The 21,976-nt window shown below is 37.3% G+C and overlaps 2 protein-coding genes across 2 annotated transcripts in view; one reads left to right on the top strand and one right to left on the bottom strand.

The window, feature by feature from the left end:
• LOC132270165 (DNA polymerase epsilon catalytic subunit A-like) overlaps positions 1-12,847 on the top strand; it is a 53,386-nt gene extending 40,539 nt beyond the window's left edge. The window contains exons 42-49 of the mRNA XM_059771365.1: positions 32-80; positions 869-1,029; positions 1,122-1,188; positions 9,503-9,649; positions 9,835-10,005; positions 10,100-10,312; positions 11,808-11,914; positions 12,052-12,847. Of these exons, the coding sequence (XP_059627348.1) occupies positions 32-80; positions 869-1,029; positions 1,122-1,188; positions 9,503-9,649; positions 9,835-10,005; positions 10,100-10,312; positions 11,808-11,914; positions 12,052-12,412 (1,276 nt within the window). The 3' untranslated portion in view covers positions 12,413-12,847. The remainder of the gene's footprint in view (positions 1-31; positions 81-868; positions 1,030-1,121; positions 1,189-9,502; positions 9,650-9,834; positions 10,006-10,099; positions 10,313-11,807; positions 11,915-12,051) is intronic.
• A 246-nt stretch (positions 12,848-13,093) lies between these two features.
• Positions 13,094-21,041, bottom strand: LOC132270164 (uncharacterized). The gene is made up of 7 exons (XM_059771364.1): positions 20,678-21,041; positions 20,472-20,537; positions 18,901-19,050; positions 18,733-18,806; positions 18,484-18,602; positions 14,125-14,208; positions 13,094-13,641 (listed from the first exon to the last, which is right to left on the bottom strand). The coding sequence occupies exons 2-7, from the start codon at positions 20,476-20,478 to the stop codon at positions 13,548-13,550; spliced, it is 528 nt and encodes a 175-aa protein (XP_059627347.1). The 5' UTR covers positions 20,479-20,537; positions 20,678-21,041; the 3' UTR covers positions 13,094-13,547.
• Positions 21,042-21,976: the final 935 nt, after the last annotated feature.

Here is a 21,976-nt window from a genome sequence, read left to right on the forward strand (position 1 = left end):
TCAAATTAAACTTTCCCCCCTTTTATTGCAGCCCCCAGTCAAAACTTCATGATCCAACTCTTCACCGGGTGCTTCATAAGGTATATTCTTTTTTAGATCACAAACCTGAAGATTGTTTTATATGTGGTATCTCTTTCCACCTTGTATCAGTTGGGACACTGGAGTTTGTAGTACTTGTGACAAAAGATTATTTAAAACATGAGAAAAGAACTTTATCATGCAAATAAAGTTGCACTCAATATTTATGTTGTACTTATATTTTATTTTTCTTTTCTTTATCAAAATATTGATTTTTTTTTATTTTTAATTTATTTATATAAAATCAATTGCATCATAATAGATAGAAAAGGAAGAGTACAAAGTGAAAAGGACGAGAAATCTTTCAGGTAAAGAGAGAGCAAAAAACAAGTCAGAAGCATCTAAAGAACAAATAAAATGGGACCAAGTAAACTGTTCCTTCCCCCAATAGTAATAATGTCGGAGGGGTTAAAACGATCCGTGGTTGGAATCCTTTGATGAAAATTGTCTTGTTTTGCTCCACCAAACTTCCGTTACGAATTCTGATGAGGCAAATTTCTGTAATTAATTAAATTCTTTAGGACAGATGCTACAATATTAAAAAGAAGGTCCTGAAAAATACTTTCAAATACGCTCAATACTTCTAGGACAGAGATTGGTTTTTTGTATGAGGGTAGGATTGTTTTGCTCCACCAAGCTTCTGTTACAAATTCCGATGAGGCAAATTTCTGTAATTATTGGTATATTTTCTAAATAGTGCTCATCCTTTTAAATTTGTGATTTTCTTTTGATTAGCTTTTTCATAGTCAATTACGATATGAATTTTTTCAGTTGACATTTATGTTTGCAGGTCATGCAAAAAGTGTTTGCACTACTGTTGGCTGAGTTCCGCAAGTTGGGTGCCACAATCATATTCGCCAACTTCTCAAAAGTCATTGTAGACACAGGAAAACCAGATCTATCTGGAGCTAAAGCCTACTGTGACAGTTTACTTAAAACTCTGCAAACTAGGTTGGTCTTTGTCCAAATTCTGAAGAGTTGTCTTTGATAGGTTTCTTTCTCTTCTCTTGCCTTCTGTAATCTTTGTCTTTGCTGTTCTATAGAGACCTATTCGAGTGGATTGAACTCGAACCTTTGCAGTTCTGGCATTCCTTGCTTTTTATGGATCAGGTTAGCTCATTCTATTCTTTTTAGTGTCAATTCTCTCTTGTGTTCATTCCACTTCATTTTTCTTAATCCTTGCCAAATGAGGACGTGCATTTTACTCCAATATTTGGGACGTCTTAAACCTATAAAATCAATTTAATGTATTGGCATTATGCTTAAGAATACACTTTAAAAAAAAAAAAAAAAATCCTTCCACTGGGATAACGCTTATGAATAAACTTCTGAGAATCATTTGATGAATCACAACGTGATACAATGAACACTCTGGTCTTCCTCTTAGGTACTAATCAGGCATTTGTCTATGGGGCCCCATGCTCTATTCATATATTTGATAAGGATATTCACGATGGTTTCTGGTTTGGATCCCGGTATCTACCTACTTCCACATTTTGTTTGGATGTTTTGAACTTGTTCTTCTATTTATTTCTCCTTTCCAAAGCTGACATCAAAAGGATGCTTGTCTCCCTTTCCAAGTGAAGAAATACGATTCTACTGAAAAGTACCAAGTGTTAGGTAGTGACTTCAGGATTTTTCTTGCCCTTGTCTGTAGCTTCTAGGTTCATTGTTGGGAGATAGATAGTTATCAATGTTTAAAAAAATTAATACACTATCAATTTCATTGTTCATCTCTCTTCAAGCTTACAGATATGATTCTTTTCACGTAACATAGTTGCTTTTTTTTAAAAAAAAAAAAAAAAAAAAAAATGTTTTAGAACTCCTGAAGCAACAGAAAAGACACGTCTTCTTACAATAGCAAGGAAGACAAGAAATACTCCAATCACTGTTGGAGCCTAGATTTCTAAACAGAAATCTGGGAAAAGCCTGAAGAACTGTTTATACTATGAAATAACTCAAATTGATATTGATTAAGACTTGAATACTACAGATATAGAGGTCTGTCCTTTTATAATAAGACTATTAATGATACTTCAATTTTCTAGACTTGACTTTTGGACTACTACCCACAGAGCATTTTTAATAACTTCTATTCCCAGGACACTTTCAAATTTCCCACACCATAATTAAAACCTTGACTAGATACTATTGACTGCATTAATAAGACTCAACTGTCTACATCAATCCTTCCTCCTTGGAAGAAACTCATCCAAGAGTTAAATTCTGTCCAGCAACCCTATCTTTACTTCCATCTTGGTATGGATACAGATCCGAAACATTGAATGTAGGATCAATACCCAAGTGCAGAGGTAAATCAATCTTATATGCATTCTCCCCAATATTCTTGATGATTCGATAAGGTCCAATCTTCTTCTTGCTGAGTTTAGAATAAGAGACAGCTGGGAACTTCTCCTTTCGTAAGTAAACCATCACCATTTCGCCTTCTTTAAAGCTCTGGACATGCCTCTTCTTGTCTGCATCCTCCTTATAATTGGCATTTGATTCTTCAATTTTCAGCCTAATTTCATCATGCAACCTTTTGATCTCATCAGCCATGGTTTCACCCTTTGCATTGCTCTTCCCAATCTGTGGTATTGGAGCCAAATCATTTTTAGTTGGTTGTCTTCCGTATACTACTTCAAGGGACTTTTTCTAGTAGATTGATTCTTGGAGTAATTATAGGCAAATTTAGCTTGTGCAATGACGGCCCCCCATTGCTTTGGTTCTTGCCAACCAAACACCTCAAAATATTTCCCAAACTTTTATTGATTACCTCAGTTTGTCCATCTGTTTGAGGATGGTAGGAACTACTATACTGCAGCCTAGTTTCTAATTTCTTCCATAAAGCTCTCCAGAAATGTAACAAAAACTTGGAGTCTCGGTGTGATGTGATTGTTTTTAGCACTCCATGCAAGCGAACAACTTCCTGGAAGTATAGATTTGCAAAATTTGATTCATCCATAGTCTTTTTGCAGCAAATAAAATGAGTCATCTTAGAGAATCTGTTTACAACCACAAAAATCGAATCCATTCCCCTTTGGGTTCAAAAGTAACTTGGTGAAATTGGCGTACTCAATTTGAGAGCCTGACTATCATTATATACAAGAGGGAAATTACAAATATGGAAAAGAGAATAAAATCAAATCAGAATAAAAATAAAATCCCTAAACATTAGCCTATAATGAAGACCCAATAAATCTGCCACAATCATTGAGTCAACTTATAGATATGATTTCCAACACTCCCCCTCAAGCTGGAGCAAATATGTTGACCAAGCCCAGCTTGACTATGGAAGACTGGAGAAGAGAAGGCCCGACAAACTTTGTGAACACATCTGCAGTCTGTTCTGAAGAGGGAACAAAAATAGGATTAATGATACCTAATCGAACCTTCTCTCGAATAAAGTGAATGTCTACCTCAATATGTTTCGACCTTTCATGTAAAACAGAATCGGAAGCAAGCATAATGGCTGATCTATTGTCACAAAAACAGCCTTGAAGAACCTTTTTCTACAAGACCCAACTCTCCCAAAATTGATTGAAGCCAAAGGAGCTCACAAGTACCTTGAGCCATAGCTCGGTATTCAGCTTCAGCAGAGGATCTGGAGACAACAGCTTGCTTCTTACTCTTCCATGATATGAGATGATTACCATAGAAAGTACAGAAGCCAGAGGTAGAACGTCTATCTGTCTTACATCTAGCATAGTCTGCATCAGTAAAGCATGAGAGTCCAGACTGATTTCCTGAGGCATAGAATAGACAAAGACCAGGGCATGACTTAAGATACCTCAAAATATGGTAGACTTCATCCATATGAGCTGAGCGAGGGGCATGCATGAATTGACTAACCACACTAACAGTAAATGTCAAATCGGGCCTTGTGTTAGTCAAGTAGATAAGACAACCTACTAAACGTTGATACACGGATGGATCTGGAAGTAATTCCCCTGACTCAACAGAGTGGAAGCGGGTCGACACCCAAGCATGCCAGTATCTTGAAGAAGATCCAAAACATATTTCCTTTGAGATAAAGAAATTCCACGACGGGATCTAGCAACCTCAATTCCAAGAAAATATCAAAGAGGACCTAAGTCCTTCACATCAAAAGACTTTTGAAGATGAAGTTTCGCCTGAGCAATCCCTGAAGCATTATCACCTGTGATAATGATATCATCCACATATACCAATAACATAATGCAGCGACCATCATAGCGACGTCGAATAAAGCATGTATGGTCTGAGTGGCAACGCACAAAGCCCATGGTAGAACATCGCTAAAACGACTAAACCAAGCTCTAGGAGATTGCTTCAAGCCATAAAGAGACTTCCGCAGCCGACAGACTTTCCCAGCATACTCCCTCTCAGCCCGAAATCCAGGGGGTGGATCCATATATATAGTCTCAAGTAAGTCTCCATTAAGAAATGCATTCTTGACATCTAACTGATGCAGAGGCCAAGAATGGGCCGTAGACAAGGAGATAAGTAGTTGCACAGACGTTAACTTTGCCACAAGAGCAAAGTTAGAACCAAAGTCTTTTCCCGGAATCTGAGTAAAGCCTTTTGCCACCAACCGAGCGTTATACCGATCAATAGAACCATCGGCTAAGTACATCACATTAAAGACCCATTTGCAGCCAACCGTTTTCTCCTCAGCAGGTAAAGCAACAAGTTCCCATGTATTATTATGTTGTAAAGCATCCATTTTTGTTGTCATGGCAGACACCTAATTGGGATCCTGGAGGGCCTCTGACACTGATCAAGGAATAGAAATGGTCCTAATCTTGCCCAGGAAAGATTTATATGCACCTGAAAGACTATCATCGGAGACATACTGGGAAATAGGGTGGCTAGTGCTACTAGAGAAACCATACCAATTAGGAGGGTGATGATCACGGGTAGGATAACGGGAGGTATGCTCAGGAATGGTAGGAGCCATAGGAGAAGGAGAGTTACCTGAACCTGGTTCTGAAGATGATTCTGGCAGGGTAGGTTGAGTGCGATGGCGACAAGAATAGACCTGCAAAGGTGGAGGGGAACCCTGCATGGATGGAGAAGGAGATTCTGGGACAATGTGATTTTCAAAGAGAGGAACAGGACGGGCAATAGGAGAAATCTCCTTCTCCAGACCACAAGAGAGAGAATCCTGTACCACAGAATTAGTACTATAAAAAGTAGCTGTTTCATGAAATATCACATCAAGAGAATGATACATATGTTTGACCACAGGATCATAACAACGATAACCCTTTGACATAGCAGAATACCCCAAGAAAATACACCCAATTGATTTATCATCAAGTTTATGACGAGAATGACTACGGTTATGAACAAAACAAGTACAGCTGAAAACACGAGCAGAAGGTGAAACAATGTATAATCAGGCTGGAGAATCTGAAGTAGGGCCTTACCACCCAAAACTCGACTGGGAGTATGATTAATTAGAAAAGTAGCTGTAAGAACAACCATATGCCAATAGAATTTAGGCACATGCATACCACTCAGAAGACATCGGACCACAGACATAAGATGACGGTTTTTGCGTTCAGCCACGCCATTTTGCTCAGGAGTGTAGGGGCAAGTGAGTTGATGTAAAATTCCCTTTTTATTAAGTTCAGTCTGGAACTCATTTGAAATATATTCACGTCCATTATCAGAACGAATATTACTGACAACAGTGTTATACTGAGTTTTGATCATTTGAAGAAACTGGGTAAATAAAAGAAACACATCAGATTTCTTTTTCAATAAATAATCCCAAGTACAACGAGAATAATCATCAATAAATGTCACATAATATCGATGTCCAGAAAAAGCAGTAACTGGGGAAGGGCCCCAGACATCAGAATGAATAAGATCAAACATACTAGGAGCACGACTCATATGAGAAATATAGCTAGTTCTAGTATGTTTAGAAAGCTCACAAACTTCACATTGAAACTTATGGTCCTTACATGCCTTATTTAACGAAGGAAACAATAGACGACATAGATACTGAAAGTTTACATGTCCCAAACGTGCATGCCACAGACTAAAAGTGCGAAAAGAAACATCATAAACACTAGAAGTAGGTAGGACAGAAGCTTGAAGACTCGTTCCTGGTGGTTCCCTAAAGTAGTAAAGCCCATCACACTCATAACCCCTGCCAAAAATCCTCTTCGAACAAAGGTCCTGCAACAAACAGTGATCTGGTAAGAATATAACTGCACATTAGAGGTTTTTTGCAAGCCGGCTAACAGATAAAAGGTTAAAGGCAAATTTAGGTACGTGATGGACAGATGAAAGAGTAATATCAGGAGACAGACAAACATCACCTTTACTGTGAATGTAAGATGTAGAACCATCCGCAAGATACACAGATTGGGTAACAGGTATCACATTGGAAGAAAAAACTGATAACTCACCAGTCATGTGATCATTGGCCCCAGAATCCAGAACCCAAGTGGGCTGCTTGGCCTTAACATGAAATGCAGTAGGAGTACCTGTAACAATAGTGGCAGTGGGAGCAGCTGAAGGAGCACCAACTCTAGAAGCAAGGGAGCCAAGCTGGTCCTGGATCTGCCCAATTTAAGACTGAAGTTGGCTCAGTCCAGGAAATACAGTAGATCCACCAGTAGTAACATGAGTCTCTGTAACAGCCGTAGTACGAGAAGTACCAGTTCCAGATAAACGGTTCCTAGAAAATTTATGCTTCAGTTCAGGATGAAATTTGAAGTAATGAGCCTTAACATGTCCAACCCCTCCACAATGGTGACAAATAATCTGACCTCCAGAAGCACGTGATCCAAAGTTGGCTGTAAAAGCCATACTATCCCCAGCAGGCTCAGACACTGGTAGAGGAACAAGTGAGGGCTGAATTAAACGGTGCCTGCGTGCTTCACCATCAACAGTAGCAAAGGCTTCCAAGAGGGATGACATTGGTGATACATTCAAGATCTGAGACTTTAGTGGTTCAAATTCTGGGCGTAATCCCATCAAAAACTGATAGGTATGCTGACGATCAAGACATTTGACAAGAAGAGAGGTTGCCTCGAAAGGAAATTCACTGAGAGGCTCATATTGAGCTAGTTCCTCCCAACGAGATCTCAAATACCCAAAGTAATTAGCTACACACAAATTCAGGCCTTCCTGCGAGGCCTTAGCAATATCTTGGTATAATTCAAAAATACGAGCATCATTCTTAGAATAAGCATAAATTTGATTCAAAGCAGTCCACAAGTCATTAACAGAGTCATAAAACCTGAATATTTTATAAATGCGTTCCTCTATAGAATTAAACATCCATCCTAAAATGGTGCAATTGTCCATATCCCACTGAGCATATTTAGGATATTTAATATCTGACATCTTTTCAGTATCCAAAATCCACCCTGATTTGCCTTTTCCACCAACATAGAGGTGAAGGGAACGAGCCCAGGATGCAAAATTACGGCCATTCAACAGCACACTAGTAACTCGTTGAACCGGTGTGTGTTGCGCCGAAAAGAGAGTTTCTTTATTATTACTTGATTCAGCCATAATATTAAATAGAACAATTCAACAGATCACCAATAATTTCAAATAAAGGAGGAATAAACCTGATTTTGATCAAATCAAGAAGCCGGAGATACGGCGGTCTGATCCGAAAATGCTACCGAATATCCCGGCAGCCCCAAAAAATTACAAACACGTCTTCTGACCCTTAGTGCATGAAAAAGACTAAGGGAATACCCCTACAGGGGTCGAACCTAGAGGAGATTGGCTCCCCCTAGGACTGTCGCAACAGCGGCCTGAAGAAGAGAGGGTCTGTGAAGAAAAGGGAAAAAGAAATAGGGAAGGGGCTATGACAAGATAGAGAGAGAGATCAAAAGAGGCGGTGAAAGAGAAAGAAAGGGGGGAGGCGTTGGTTTGAGAGTCTGATACCAAAAAGTAACTTGGTAAAATTGACGTACTCAATTTGAGAGGCTGACTATCATTATATACAAGAGGAAAATTACAAATATGGAAAGAGAATAAAATTAAATCAGAATAAAAATAAAATCCCTAAACATTAGCCTATAATGAAGATCCAATAAATTTGCTACAATCATTGAGTCAACTTATAGATATGATTTCCAACAGGTTCTAAGCAGCACCAACATGAAATCCATGCTTATATCCTCCCATGGTGCTGTAGGAACAGGCATTGGTTTGTAAAGACTGGTATTCTGGACTTTTCCTTTGGATTCTTGACATGTTTGGCATCTATCAACAAACCGGTACACATCACTCATCATTTTGGGCCAAAAGTACTTCTCAATCATGGCGTATGTCTCATCTCTTCCAAAATGTCCGCCTAAGCCTCCTTTATGCGTATCTAGAATGATTCTTTCTCGCAGAGAACATTCTGGAATGCACAACTGATTGCCTCTGAAGAGAAATCCTTTATGCAACACATATGTTTCTTCTTGTCCATTAGTGCAAGCACTCCAAACTGCTCCAAAATAAGGATTAGGAGGATATTAATCTTTGAAAGATTCAAATCCTTCAATGGTTGTAGACATTCAGCAATATGGTTCTCCTGCTAAGAGCATCTGCCACTTTATTTCTAACTCCAGATTTATGCTTTAACACAGAAGTGAACTGTTGGAGGAAAGAAGCCCACTTTCCATGCCTCGTATTCAACTTCTTTTGGCTATTTATATGCTTCAAAGCTTCATGATCTGAACAAAATAAACTCATGGGAAAGCAAATAATGCTGCCAGTGCCTTAAAGCTTGAACAATGGCATAAAACTCTTGATCATAGGTGCTATATCTTTGCCTTGTATCATTCAATTTCTCGCTGTAGAATGCTATTGGTTTTCCCCTTTGACTTAGAACATCTCCAATCCCAATTCTAGAATATATTTGAAATCTGGTAATGCAAGGACAGGGGTTGAACATAGCTTTTCTTTGATCTGCTGGAAGCACTTTTCAGCTTTGTTTGTCCATTCAAACTAGCCTTTTTTTTTAAAACAATCAGTCACCAGAGCAATTATAGTGCTGAAATTCTTGATGAACCGTCTATAAAAGGTAGCTAGACCATGAAAACTGCGTACTTCTGCAACTGTAATTGGTGTTAGCCAGCTCCCGGTTAATCCGCCTAGGTTCATCCAAAGGGTAAGAAGCTAGTTCCTCCCGACCTTTGCTTTTTCGCTCTTCATATTCAAGGAAGAATTCGCCTGAATGAGCTCGAACAGATAGCCGGTTCGATCACTTGCCTGAAAGAATCAGGAAATCTCTCGGAATAATGGCTGACACTTTGATATCACCTGCTTTTATTTCTTCTGCACTGACCACTGAAGGGCATTGACAGCACCAGGATTGCTCTGTAGTAATTTATAAATAAATAAATAAATAAAAAATGAACTATCTGATTTCAATATTCTGATAATTTTATTTTTCTCTTGGATTTTTCTATGATAGTACAACTATGGTGGAATCCAAGCTAGAGTCCATGGTGGATCATCAGAAGGTAATTTGGAACCAAGTGATGGAAGCGAACATGATGATTCTCAAGTTGATATTGTATCAAGCTGGAATATTGCTGAGAACTTACCCAAAGAAACTCAGGTTAGTCATTCAACTATGCTTCTCTGTTTGAAAGGAGGACATGCTGTATGAAAATTCATGTTAGTGGTGTAATTCAGTTCTATTAAATTGGAATCATGTAACCACAACCTAATCATCTTTGATCTATGATATGATTTTCCTCCCATACCACGACTGACACAACCATCTCGTGGACTTTTATACAGGATCACTTTATTGTGGTTGTCTCTGAATTTATGTACATTCCATGGAAATATACACAAAATCAAGCTGCAATTAGAGCATCTTTGAATGATGACAACTTATGCACTCCATCAATTACTGCTGCAGCTGCTGAAACTTTTGAGAAACACATGACAGAACATCTTAGGGAGCAGGTATGGAAAAAGGTGTACTTGCCAAAGCTTGTATAATTTCTTGATTCCTTGTTCTACTTAGGTTCTTTACTTTTATAATTGTTATGTTCTGCAGATCAGTTCTCACTTCACAGACAAACTGTTTAGGATAGTTCGCGATACCAATCTTCATATGAAGGGAACGGACAAGTCGCAGATAGACCAACATTTGTCATATGGAAATCATCAACTTCTCAGTAATATCCATATGGGTGATCCTGCTCTAGAGTTCATTAAGCATGTCTGTGCTGTTCTGGCACTTGACCAGAATGTTCAGCATGATATTCTGGTAATGCATACTTCAAATATTTAAGCATAATATATCTATATCAAATCATGCAGTGGGTCTTTTTTCATCCAAAGCATGGCATGCTTGCAAGTTTGATGCAATTTTCTCCAACAATTGTTACATAAGTTGAAAAATCTAGAATTGAATGTTTAATTTGGTGTTTGTTTGGTTACCTGCTTTCTTTTCATTTATTTTTTTTTTATTTTTTTGTATTATTATTATTATTTTAAAATTAACAGTTCCTACCTCCCCAGCCTCTTATTATTCTTCTCCTTCCCATTGCCTTTTTTTTTTCTTCCTGTGATCATCTTTTGTTTCTTTCACAAATCATTTACGTTGCCTAGTTTTATTGCTCGACTCTGCCAGTATCCTGATTTGTTTTATACATTGTCTCTGCTCTATCTATTTTTGTGTACTTTCAGTTTTTTCAAGTTTTTGTATCATCAATACACATTTCTTTGATATCTTCCCATATTATAGGATCTTATGATTTTTTATTTTGTATGCCAATCCATTCTAGTATCCTGATTCAGACATCCATAACCTCAACTGGATGTCTAGACGACTATAAATCGTGTTACCATACTTAGGGTACAGCTCCAAGTGCTAATCAGCTTGCCAGAATGTTGTTCTGGGAGGTGAATGAGATTGGTGGAGTGCATCTAAATGACTTCCAGAAATGGATTAATGATTAAGCATCAGTGGACTCTTTCTTTCTGGGTTCTTTCTGTTCAGTTGTTGAAGCTGCAGGATGATGAGCTAGTGTGTTGTGTTTTTAAGTTTTCAGTTGTTCGTAGTGTTTTGCTTCTCAGGTTGGCAGTGGTCCTGAGTTTTAGTGATTTTTTCTCTATATTCTTTTTAATTTTTGGGTTTTGGAAATGGTCTTTTTCAATTGTTAAGTGAGGGTATGCCCTCCTCTCTCTTGGCCTTGTAGTTCGGTTTCTTTGGATAATGCAAGTTTACTTCGGGAAAAAATGCATAACTGGGACTGAATTACAATGTCCATGAATCGGATATATAACGAAAGAAGAGCTTTGTGTTCACCCAAACTTTTTAATTTTCTGTTCATGCCTTTTTTTAATTTTCTGGTCTTGCCTTCTAAACAATTTCTCTTTACAGCTAAAATTATCAGATATGTTATACAAGAAGCACTTTTTGTTCACCAGGATTTTTAATTTTCTGGTTTAGCCTTCTAAAATATCATCTGATTGCAGCTAACATTATGGTTCTTCCATTTCCTGGAGAAGCTAAAGCCTGTTTGTTTCAGTTATTTAAAACTAGTTTTAAGAACTCTGAAAACATTAAACTTGAGAAAACATCCCTTTTTTTAACTTAGTTTTCAAAAAACTGTCGAACAGTGAGCTTTTATACTCTTTTCATGCTTTCCGAAAACAGAATAAACTTCTGCTGACAACTGGATCTGGTTGATAGCAGTATTATGTGGCATGCTCTGGTTAGCGAAGTGATTGTCTTATTCATTTCCCTTGTTGTACAGATCATGAGGAAGAATCTACTGAAATTTGTGCGCGTGAGGGAGTTTGCACCAGAAGCTGAGTTTCAAGATCATTGTCTGTCCTTCACTTTACCAAATGTCATTTGCAGGTGACAAGTGGGCAATAGTTCTCCATATTATAATTGTTCTCCAGATCAATCTATTCATTGTTTAATTCTATCAAAATTAAGTATCAGATTCTAGCCTTCAGACTACCGGGTGCTGATTTCAGTTGTTATTTTGACAGCTACTGCAATGACTGCAGAGACCTAGATTTATGTCGTGACAGAGCTCTACTGTCTCAGGAGTGGCGCTGTGCTGTGCCACAGTGTGGACAGCCGTACAACCGTGAGGTGTTGGAGAATGCTCTACTTCAGATTGTTCGGCAGAGGGAACGTGTATACCATCTGCAAGATCTGGTATGCCTCAAGTGCAACCAGGTCAAAGCTGCACACTTAGCTGAGCATTGTGCATGTGCTGGCTCATTTAGGTGCAAGGAAGATGTGTCTGAGTTCCACAAGAAAATGCAGGTTTTCTCCAACATAGCCATGCATCAAAAGTTTCAACTACTACAAGAATGTACCTCTTGGATTTTAGAAGTTAAATAGCTATTCAGACCAAATATATTCTGCTGGTCTAACATTAATACAGATGAGTAACCAACTTGCACTAGTTATAAGATGTCTGGTAAAAGCACCGTCAGGGTGATGAAGCTACAGAATGTCGCCACGGCCTGCTAGTCATTCTTTCAAATAATTTGTACTTAGAGAGATCGTAATGTAAGACGACCACTATCAGATATAGAGCTGAATCTACACTGATATATTTTCTTTTTTCTTTTTCTTTTTTTTGTTTCTTTTTTCTTTACATAGAAAAAGAGGAGTAGAGGGGTTGGAGGTGTGTAATTCTTTTGTTTGTAGTTTGTGCAGTCCTTGTATAATAATCCATCAATTGTTTCATGAAACTTTGTTTAAGAGGTTCACCAATTGTCATGCAGCAATCCTGTGTAAGCTTCCAGATGCCCTTTTAGCTCTATGGTTTCCAATGCAAGCAGGTTTTCTCAAGCTGGTTATAAGCTCCCTCGATACTCATCCCCGTTTTGGTTCTGGGTCAAAAACATGATATCATCCAAAAATGTTTCCAATTACACTGTTGATTTGTAGTCGTATCCATGCAAATGAGCTTATGTTAATTGAAGTCCAACACAATTCTTTGACCATGGAGTAAGATTATGATTAATTAACAGTTCTGCTGCAACAAACTTTACTAAGAGAAAATATGGATTGATGTCAGATCACAAAATATTTTTTCTTTTATTAACCACTTCAGAATATGTGGAGTACTTTTCCTACCAAATCAAACAGGAACACATACAAGTGGAATACTAGAAAAGAAGAAACTGGGACACTCCCCACAATCACTTCTTCCTGCCATGGCCCAAAAATGGCTGGCATTAAGAACTTTCTAAATCCTAAGCCTGAGGTTGCCTTCAATAGTTTGAAATCCATAAAATGTTTGATTAACTCACACAAACTGTATGTGGGCATTCAAAGGCTATTCCTATCTGCTATCGCATATCGTGCGCCAAACTCCTCTAGCGCCAAGATATGCTTCACTGGAATTCTCAAATAACACTGGTATGATAGTTCAAAAACCTCCCTAAGAAAACAATAGCCAGAGGTACGCTTCATCTTCAGGCTGGACATAAATCCATTCGGTACTTAAGCAAGGCAACACCTTCTTTCACCCAAAAAACCATCTTTTGGTGGTTGAACCTCCAACTGGCTCGTCCTTTTTCCTCTTTTCTATTCCCTGCTTCAGGGCCTCCAGCCTTCTCCTGCATTAAACTCAATTTTAAGTATATAACGATGGCCAATAATAATCACAAAGCGGAGGATACAGACTCAGATAACAACCGTCACCAAAAGTAATTTAATAATAATAACAACAATAATAACATTTATACAGCTCATGTTAAACCAAAAATAGCACACTTTGTAATTATTACTTATTGGGGGCTTTTTTGTGTGGGTGGAGGGGGGTCCACCATTCATCACTCTATACACAGTGATTTATGGCATAGCCTGGCCAATTGATGCCAGCCAATTACCAATGCAACTCACTGATCATCATATAATATCCAAAAAACGCATCTACGAGACAAAACCACTGCAGCAGACTAGAGCTTGTTTTCACCTCCAATTTTTTTCAACTAAAATTGAACAACTGCTTAAAAATTGAGTGCCCTGATGGAAGAGGGAACACATATTATATGCCATATGTGCTTGCTTCATAAAAGAACAAGGATGTGTAATGTTACTTGGTATCTGTGAGGCGGCCATGCAAACTCCATCTCTGCCGAAATCCTTCCATACCTTCAACCCCACTAGCCAGAATCAACCGCCTACAATGTTGTTTAAAAACAAATATAAAATATGATTATTGCAATTAATAACCTCTGCGATACATTATTTTATATAAAAAAGAAAAGCAAGGTGCAAAATTTTATAGCTGTAGTAGAATGAGATAAAAATAAATCTTCCACCTGTACCATTAGGCGCATGGAACACCAAGCTCAAGGTAAACTGCAGTTTAAAGAATGCAACTTCTCTCATAACATATAATTGCAAGGTCATCGGAGTCTCTTGTTTTTAGAGCCTTACATTATCATAAGCGGGTACCAACCCCGGGGAAAGGAGACTATGTCTGGTTTCAAGTGGCAAAGAGCTCCTCTTGTTACTACTTACAAGCATAAGCATTAAAATTTCTCCTTGTTCATAAAGAAGATGGGCAAAAAAGTTTCGTAACATGAACCCTAATACTTTTCTGTCACTAACTTATTTAGCTGAACCATAATACATTTTGGGGTTGGAGAGGCACAGACTAAGGAAGATGATTGCTAGCAAATTTGGGGAGATGAGGGGCAGACGGTGTTCCTTTTTTATTTTCTTTTTTATTTATTTTTTGATAGGTAAGATTATATTGAAGAAAGGCGCTCAAAAGGGGAGTGCTCCCAGAGGAAACAAAGCCGACCAAGGCGGCACTATAACTTTAAGTTATCCACAAAGTCCAAAAGACAATCTATAGAGTTACAATCCCTCCCATTAACCCAAAAGAATAAAGTAGATAGAATATTGAATTTAAGAGACCAAATAGGAGACTCCTCTCCCTTAAAGGATCTCTTATTCCTCTCACGCCACAAACCCCAGCAAATATAAAAGGGAGTAGCCCTCCAAGCATCTCAAGGCGGACGGTGTTCTTTGGAGGTGAGATCTCCAGCTGGTGTTGGGGGCGTGGAAATCCATTTGGAAGGGGTGGGATGAATTCTCCAAACACATCAGATTTCGTGTTAGAGATGGTAGGGGGATCCGCTTTTGGGAGGATTTATGGTGTAGAAATCGATCTCTTGCGTTCATATTTCCTAGACGCTTCAGGATCGCTACAGATAGAGATGCCTTGGTAGTTGACTGCTATCAAGCCGATAGCGGGAGAACAACTTGGGCCATGCGCTTTTTGCGGCACTTTTAGGATTAGCAGATTGAGGACGTCATCAGTTTGCTGGATACGCTGTACCGCCATGAGATTGTGAGTGGAGTTTCTGACTCATGGATGTGGGTTCCCTCCTCCCATGGCTGTTTTGATGTTCGATGGAGATCCTTTCCCATTACAGGCTTATTTGGCAAACTAAGGCTCCCATTAAGGTGGCTTTCTTTGCTTGGACTTCTGTGTTGGAGAAGATATTGCCTCAGGATAACCTAAGGAGGAGGAGACGTCGTGGTCAACTGCTGCTACATGTGTAATAAAGGTGAGGAAACAGAGGATCACCTTCTTTTGCATTGTCCCGTGGCTTGAGACTGTTGGGTCATGATGTTGGGTTTGCTTGGATTCAAGTGGGTTATGCCCATATCCTCGAGAGACTTGGTGGAGGCTTGGAGAAGGTGTATAGTGGGGGCCCAAGTCCGTGATTTCTGGAAGATTACGCCTTTGTGTGTTTGGTGATCCTTTGATGGAAAGGAAAATCCTATTGGTGCGTTAAAGTTCTCCATTATTAGCACTCTTTTTTGTTGGGTTTTAGGGAGAATTTGGAAATACATGGAGAGTTTAGAGGCCCTTTTTGGTCTTGTGTGGTTTGTGTGGGATGCATTCCCCTCTTGAGTGCTTTTTTATACAATCTTACTAGTCCAAAAAAAAAAAAAAAATTGTCATCCTTGAATGAGCCAAATTGCAGATGCATTTGCAAATTTTCCTACGCTAATCTTTGTAGACTAAATGAAAAAACAATCCATGCATGTTATAATTTTGTTAACTCAACTAGACAAAACCTTTTTCCCAACTACTTGGGGTTGGCTACATGAATCATTTTTTTTTTGATAAGGTACAGGAATCATATTTTTCCATTCCACTCTAGCTAATCTAAGGCCACAATATCAATCAAACGACATGTTATTATATATATTTTTCGGATAAGTACACCACATGCTATTAGATCCTTCCATAGTAAATCTATTAACTTCGGTCTCCCCTTTTACTAGTATTATCCTCGCTCAAAGTGGACCATGTCATTCTTCCTAACTGGCGAATTTATTGGTCTTTCCAATCCATCTCAATTGATTTTCTTTCATTTTATCTCTATAAAAAATTTCTTACTAAGTAAAAATAATATCACTGAAAGGTTCCAAAGAAGGTGCCAAAAGTACACATTGAGTGCACACAAGATGTACAAAAGACTTGCCCTTTACAAAAGTTGATCTCAAACTAAAAATCAACAAAGAGAGCTATAGTCAGGCAAAAGTATTCTCCCACCAATAGGATTATCTTAACAACAAATGCTTTAATCTATCAATGAGAAGATCCATCCAATTTAAGTTCCTCTTGGACCAAATACACCACCACAAAGCACAAGTCAGGTCTCAGCCACATGCCGAAAAACTAACACAACCTTGCAAGAAATTGACAATTTTCAAATAAGCCAGCTAATTAAAATAATCTATCAGCGTCCTTTTGTTATTGAAGTCTCTTAAATAAAGGGGATCAACTGTTCTGCTCACAGTTGCCCACCAAACATATACTTCTTCCTTGAAATAATGAAAAGGTCCAGTTATCCGCGCTCTGCGGTACGTCTTAATACCATCAATGGATCCAAAATTTGTAATATCTCATTAAAGGGATGTCTTAACATCATCAGTGAAACTAAAACATGTCTCTGGCTAAATTGAATCAAATCCCTCTTTTGAACATTGCAAATTAAGATGATGACTTACCAAAGTCCACATTCCATTCATGGTCGTACTTAATTAGTTCCTTAACCAAGAGACTAAGATAACTTTTGTCATACTTGGCTGCCATCAACCTCACTAAATTGCGAGTCTTTGATCCAAACTAACAGAATTAAGCTTCCAACTCAATCCTATCTCCTACCCTCCACATCAAGCAACTGGTAAATAAATGCTAAAAAATTAGCTAAATTCTCACAAGAACTTACCTATAGAATTGAAATATTTTCATGTTCTAACGATGCTATTACATATATATATATATATATATATTAAACATCCACAAATGCCCACTATGGTGCTTGAACCCTCGCTTCCCCTTCAAGGAGGAAAGGTTATACCACCTGGGCCAACGGCCCAGTGGTTAACAATGTTATTACTTCTGCTTTTCTCTCTCTCTAGTTTTTATGGTAGAGGTATTATGTAACATCAATTTTAGCCAATAGTTTGGGTGCATTGGCATTGTTTTGAGGGGCGAACTAACAGATCTTCTGAAACCTATTATTAAAGATGCTATTGATATGGAATATGAATGATTTAATAGTAATTTAATTTTTTTCATTATGCTCCTCACTTCACTCAGGCATGCGCCTCACCTCGCACCTTGCGCCTAGGCTCCAAAGGAACTCTAGTGCCTTAGTGCGCCTTGGGCCATTGATAACACTGGTTGTGACTCTATCTCTCTCTCTCTAATATACATTCATACATATATACACATCTATAATATATACGGCTTTGAATTCTTAATTCTCCAAGCTTACTCATTACCACAACCACCAAGTTTAGTCCATAGCCCGAGTCCATCAACAAACTTAGATTTGGTGTCAGAAGTAATAGATTCAGCAATAACAACTTCGAGTTGTATGTGTATGAAAACAAATCCACTATATCATAATATATAATACTTGATATAAAGAAACAGATCAGATTGACTTCAGACTGCATTGATTAACATTCAGACAAATAGATTTAAATTACTATAGACTGTTATATTAATACTTTTTAAGAACCTGGATAATCCAATTAGGCTTCTACCATTATCCAAACATCAACCTATTCTATGTTTACATGAAAGGCATTCCTCCTGGACTGTTACTCATACTATCAGAAAGCATATTCTAATAACAGGAATTCAATGTCATGGCCTAAGAATTAAAGAAGCCCTTCAAAGATATTCAGGTGTTCAAATCCCACTTTAAGTTGCATAGGCCAAAATTTCATTATATAAAATTATCCAATCAAAAGAATACTGAAACAAATCTGTCAAATCCGACATCTGAAAGACTATAAATTTTAGCAAAGGAGAAATTGAACATTAAATAAAGTCTGTAATGCATTGCATGTGTTATTGTAACGTTTAATGTAAGGCAATATCAAACAAGTTAACATGCTTGCCAGAAAATTACCTATCCAATGATGTAATTTCTGATTCTAGCTGAGCAGCTCTTTCTTTGGCTTCATCTAAAGGCATTGACAACCCCAATTTCTGCTCACTATTTTGAAGCCGTTGCCTTAGTTCCTTATCCTACAACCCAGTTATCCATTACTTGGAATGAAATGCTTGATATAACTATAAAACAAGTTCAGAAACCTGCGATTTTACAAAATATTAACATTGAAATTATAAGGGAAGTAGAAGCGCAAAATCGTCCCACCCTTTTCTCAGCACATTGCCGATACAAAGCAATCTCATCTTGACAAAATGGCTCAATGTCATTGATTTGCAAGCCTAAAATATAAAACCAAAATTTAAAAAGAAAAAATAACCATTATCGAAGCACAAATTGATACACAAAAAAGAAGGGGAAAGCAGCAAGACTTACACAAAAATAGATTCCTCAAGATCCCATCACACAAATCTACCCCTTCAAGCACATGAGATGCAATCTCTGGTGGAATGATCGGCGATGGTGGCCCCATCATTAGATCATCACCAACCAAAATAGTTTCCTCCATAGTTGGCTGTGAATCAACTAAAGTATTCCCAAAAGGTAACAACTTGTAAGTACAATTTCCCCATCAGTTCAAACTCTCTGTATTAGTTCAAGCAAGCTACAAGATTTTCAAGAGTTTTAAGCATGCAAAAGTATGAGATGAGGCACTGGGATCTCAAAACAGAGACCTGGAAGCCTCAATACAAGAGTCTAAAGTCTAACTAAATGAGACCTTTTATGCAATTTGAATTTATGGATAACAAAAAGAAGTCAACAAATACCATATTATGGGTATTTGACTCTAAATCTTCACAACAATTAATAAATATTGCTGATGTGAAGCATTTGGAAAGAGCGGAATAGAAGATCTTTTGATGGGAAGGAGGCCTCCGTTGGGTTGTTGAAATTCTCTATTATTTGTACTCTTTTTTGTTGGGGTTGGGGGAGAGATTTTTCCTCCATTGAGGATATTGTGGACTTTGTGGGTTCCTTGAGATGATAATTTCAGTTTTCTGTATAGCTTGGGACGCGTTCCCCTTTTGAACGCCTTTTATACATTTTACTTATAAAAAAAAAAAATATATTGCTGATGTGAAAGAAAAGAGACCGTTGCTTAGAGAAGTGATAAAAGCTCGATCTATGAAGTTTACATTTATAATAAGGCAAAAACCCGAGTTTGGTTAGAGATTGAGTCGATCTAGAAGGAGAGCCTAAGCATGAAATTATACAGGTGAAAAGCCAAACGTTAAGAATTTTCTTGCATTTTTACAAATACAATTTGACCTCACTTTATTTCTGTGTTTAAATTTGTTATTATAATGTTCCCAAATATTTCGCTAAATGAAATAATCAAAAACCTAAGGACAATACATAAGCATCACCACATTAGGTCAAGGAATATGGGAATCAGTTTTAATTAAAATAAATCCTGTGTGAAGAGATGCTTCAATGCCAAAAGCTTGCTTAGTTGTGTAGTAACAAAAACAGTGTGACATTTGAAGAATACACACACAAGCACACACAAATCTTTTTTTCCTTTTTCAACCTAATTTGAATATTTCAAGTAATAATGTCTCCTATATTCTGTGTGCTAATAAAATGATAATGATTAAGCATCCGACTCACAAATCATTAACAACATTACCAAAGGCAATTTAGGTCTGATTCAAAATCATATAATTATTAACTTGTTTTGCACTTTATTGTCCCAAATCTCAAATAGTAAAAGCTCAACAATGTGGATAGAAAAACAATCTCAACAATACAATTTAGTTGGTTGTTGCAAGGGCTTCAACAAAACTTTGAAAAAAATTACAAATTAGTTAGCATTTTGGAAATACTTTCCTTTCTACTAGCAGTAAAAAAATCAAACCAGTTTTTCTTTAACGTTCAGAAACCAGGAAAAAAAAAAAAAAAAGTATTTTCCTTGAAATAGGATGTGCACACATATTACAACATACCATCCATGATTGCTTTCTGGTTCTCCGATCAAGCTTCCGCTACAAAATCCCGTATTCAATTGAGCGCTACAAAGAGCGATTCAAAAACTGAAGTGAGAACCAGAGTATCAATAAAATGAAAGAAAACACAAGTGCAGACACACACTCACATACACGTATACTTTGTGTGTGCATCACATATATAAAAGAGAGAGTGTGTGTTATACCAGCGACGATGAGTGATTCCGTCAGAGATGTTTGGTATGCTGTAGGACACGAAATGGAATGGAGGATTCTGGAGTAAACCTTTGTCCTAATGTTAGGGTTTAGGGTCAAATTCTTACCCCGAATCCTGCTTCGAATATGATCTTATAAACAAAATTCATTTACCATGCAAATCCGAACCCGAAATCCTGAATAAAAATCAGTCCAAATCATGAATGCGAACAAATTTAGGGTTTAGGTTAGTTACAGAGAAAAGACTAGGGTTTAAGTAAACTCGTGTGTCTGGAATATAATATATAATATAGAGAGAGAGCGCGCGCGCTAGAGAGAAGCCAGAAATGACAGAAGAACGAGAGAGTGAGAAATGCTTACCGAGAGACAAGAATGGCAGTTAGCGGTCCACCAAAATTAGGAATAAAATAATTTACCTAGTCATTTTTTCATCTTCAAAGGTAAAATATTTTATCTTTTTTTTATTTATAAGTAATGCTAAAATAAAATAAAATTTCATACGTTTGAAAAAACATATAGAATGCCTCCATCAGTAAGGTGTTTATCTCTGTTATGGAATGCCTCAATGGTCGCATCAGTGACTCAGTGCATAACAAATAATCACTGTCAGGTTTATCATTGTATTTTTTAATCCAAAAAGACAGCCAAATACTAAAAAAATATAGTTAATAAAAATAATTTTCTAATAAGTTCTACAATTCATTATGAAATCATCATTTGAGGGTTAAACATGAAAACAATCTCACTAAATATGAATATAAGGTTGCGTATATGTGAACCTTCCTGCAGTTTACTAATCTAAATTAAAGCAGCCCACTGGTCTAGTGAACTATTCAGTCTCTTTGAAAAAATCTAAATTTTCCAATACAATTATGTAAGTAAAAGCTTGTTCCGTCAAATTGAACAAATACAATGCATCATGTAATGCATTCACTCGGACAATACTTAAGTTCTTACTAATAAAAATGTAGAGCCCTTCCTGTAATGTACTAATCTAAATCAAAATACCCCACTACTCTAATGAACTATTCAACTTTTTTGGAAAAATATGAATTTCCCAATTCAATTATGTAGGTAAAACATGTTCCATCAAGTTGAACAAATGGAATGCATCATGTAATGCATATACTTTGACAATACTTAGATTAGGTCCTTATTAGTGAAAATGTATATTGTCCTCACCGCTAATATGGACCAATAAAAAATAGACATAATTTCTTTTATTACCAAATCAAAGATAGTATATGTAACCACCATCTTTGATATAGTAAGTAAGTATGTATCTTATC

This window comes from Cornus florida, unplaced genomic scaffold (genome assembly GCF_030987335.1).
Source record: "Cornus florida cultivar Cherokee Brave unplaced genomic scaffold, ASM3098733v1 CherokeeBrave_3.0.0_Hap2_Chr08, whole genome shotgun sequence".
Classification (NCBI taxonomy): Eukaryota; Viridiplantae; Streptophyta; class Magnoliopsida; order Cornales; family Cornaceae; genus Cornus; species Cornus florida.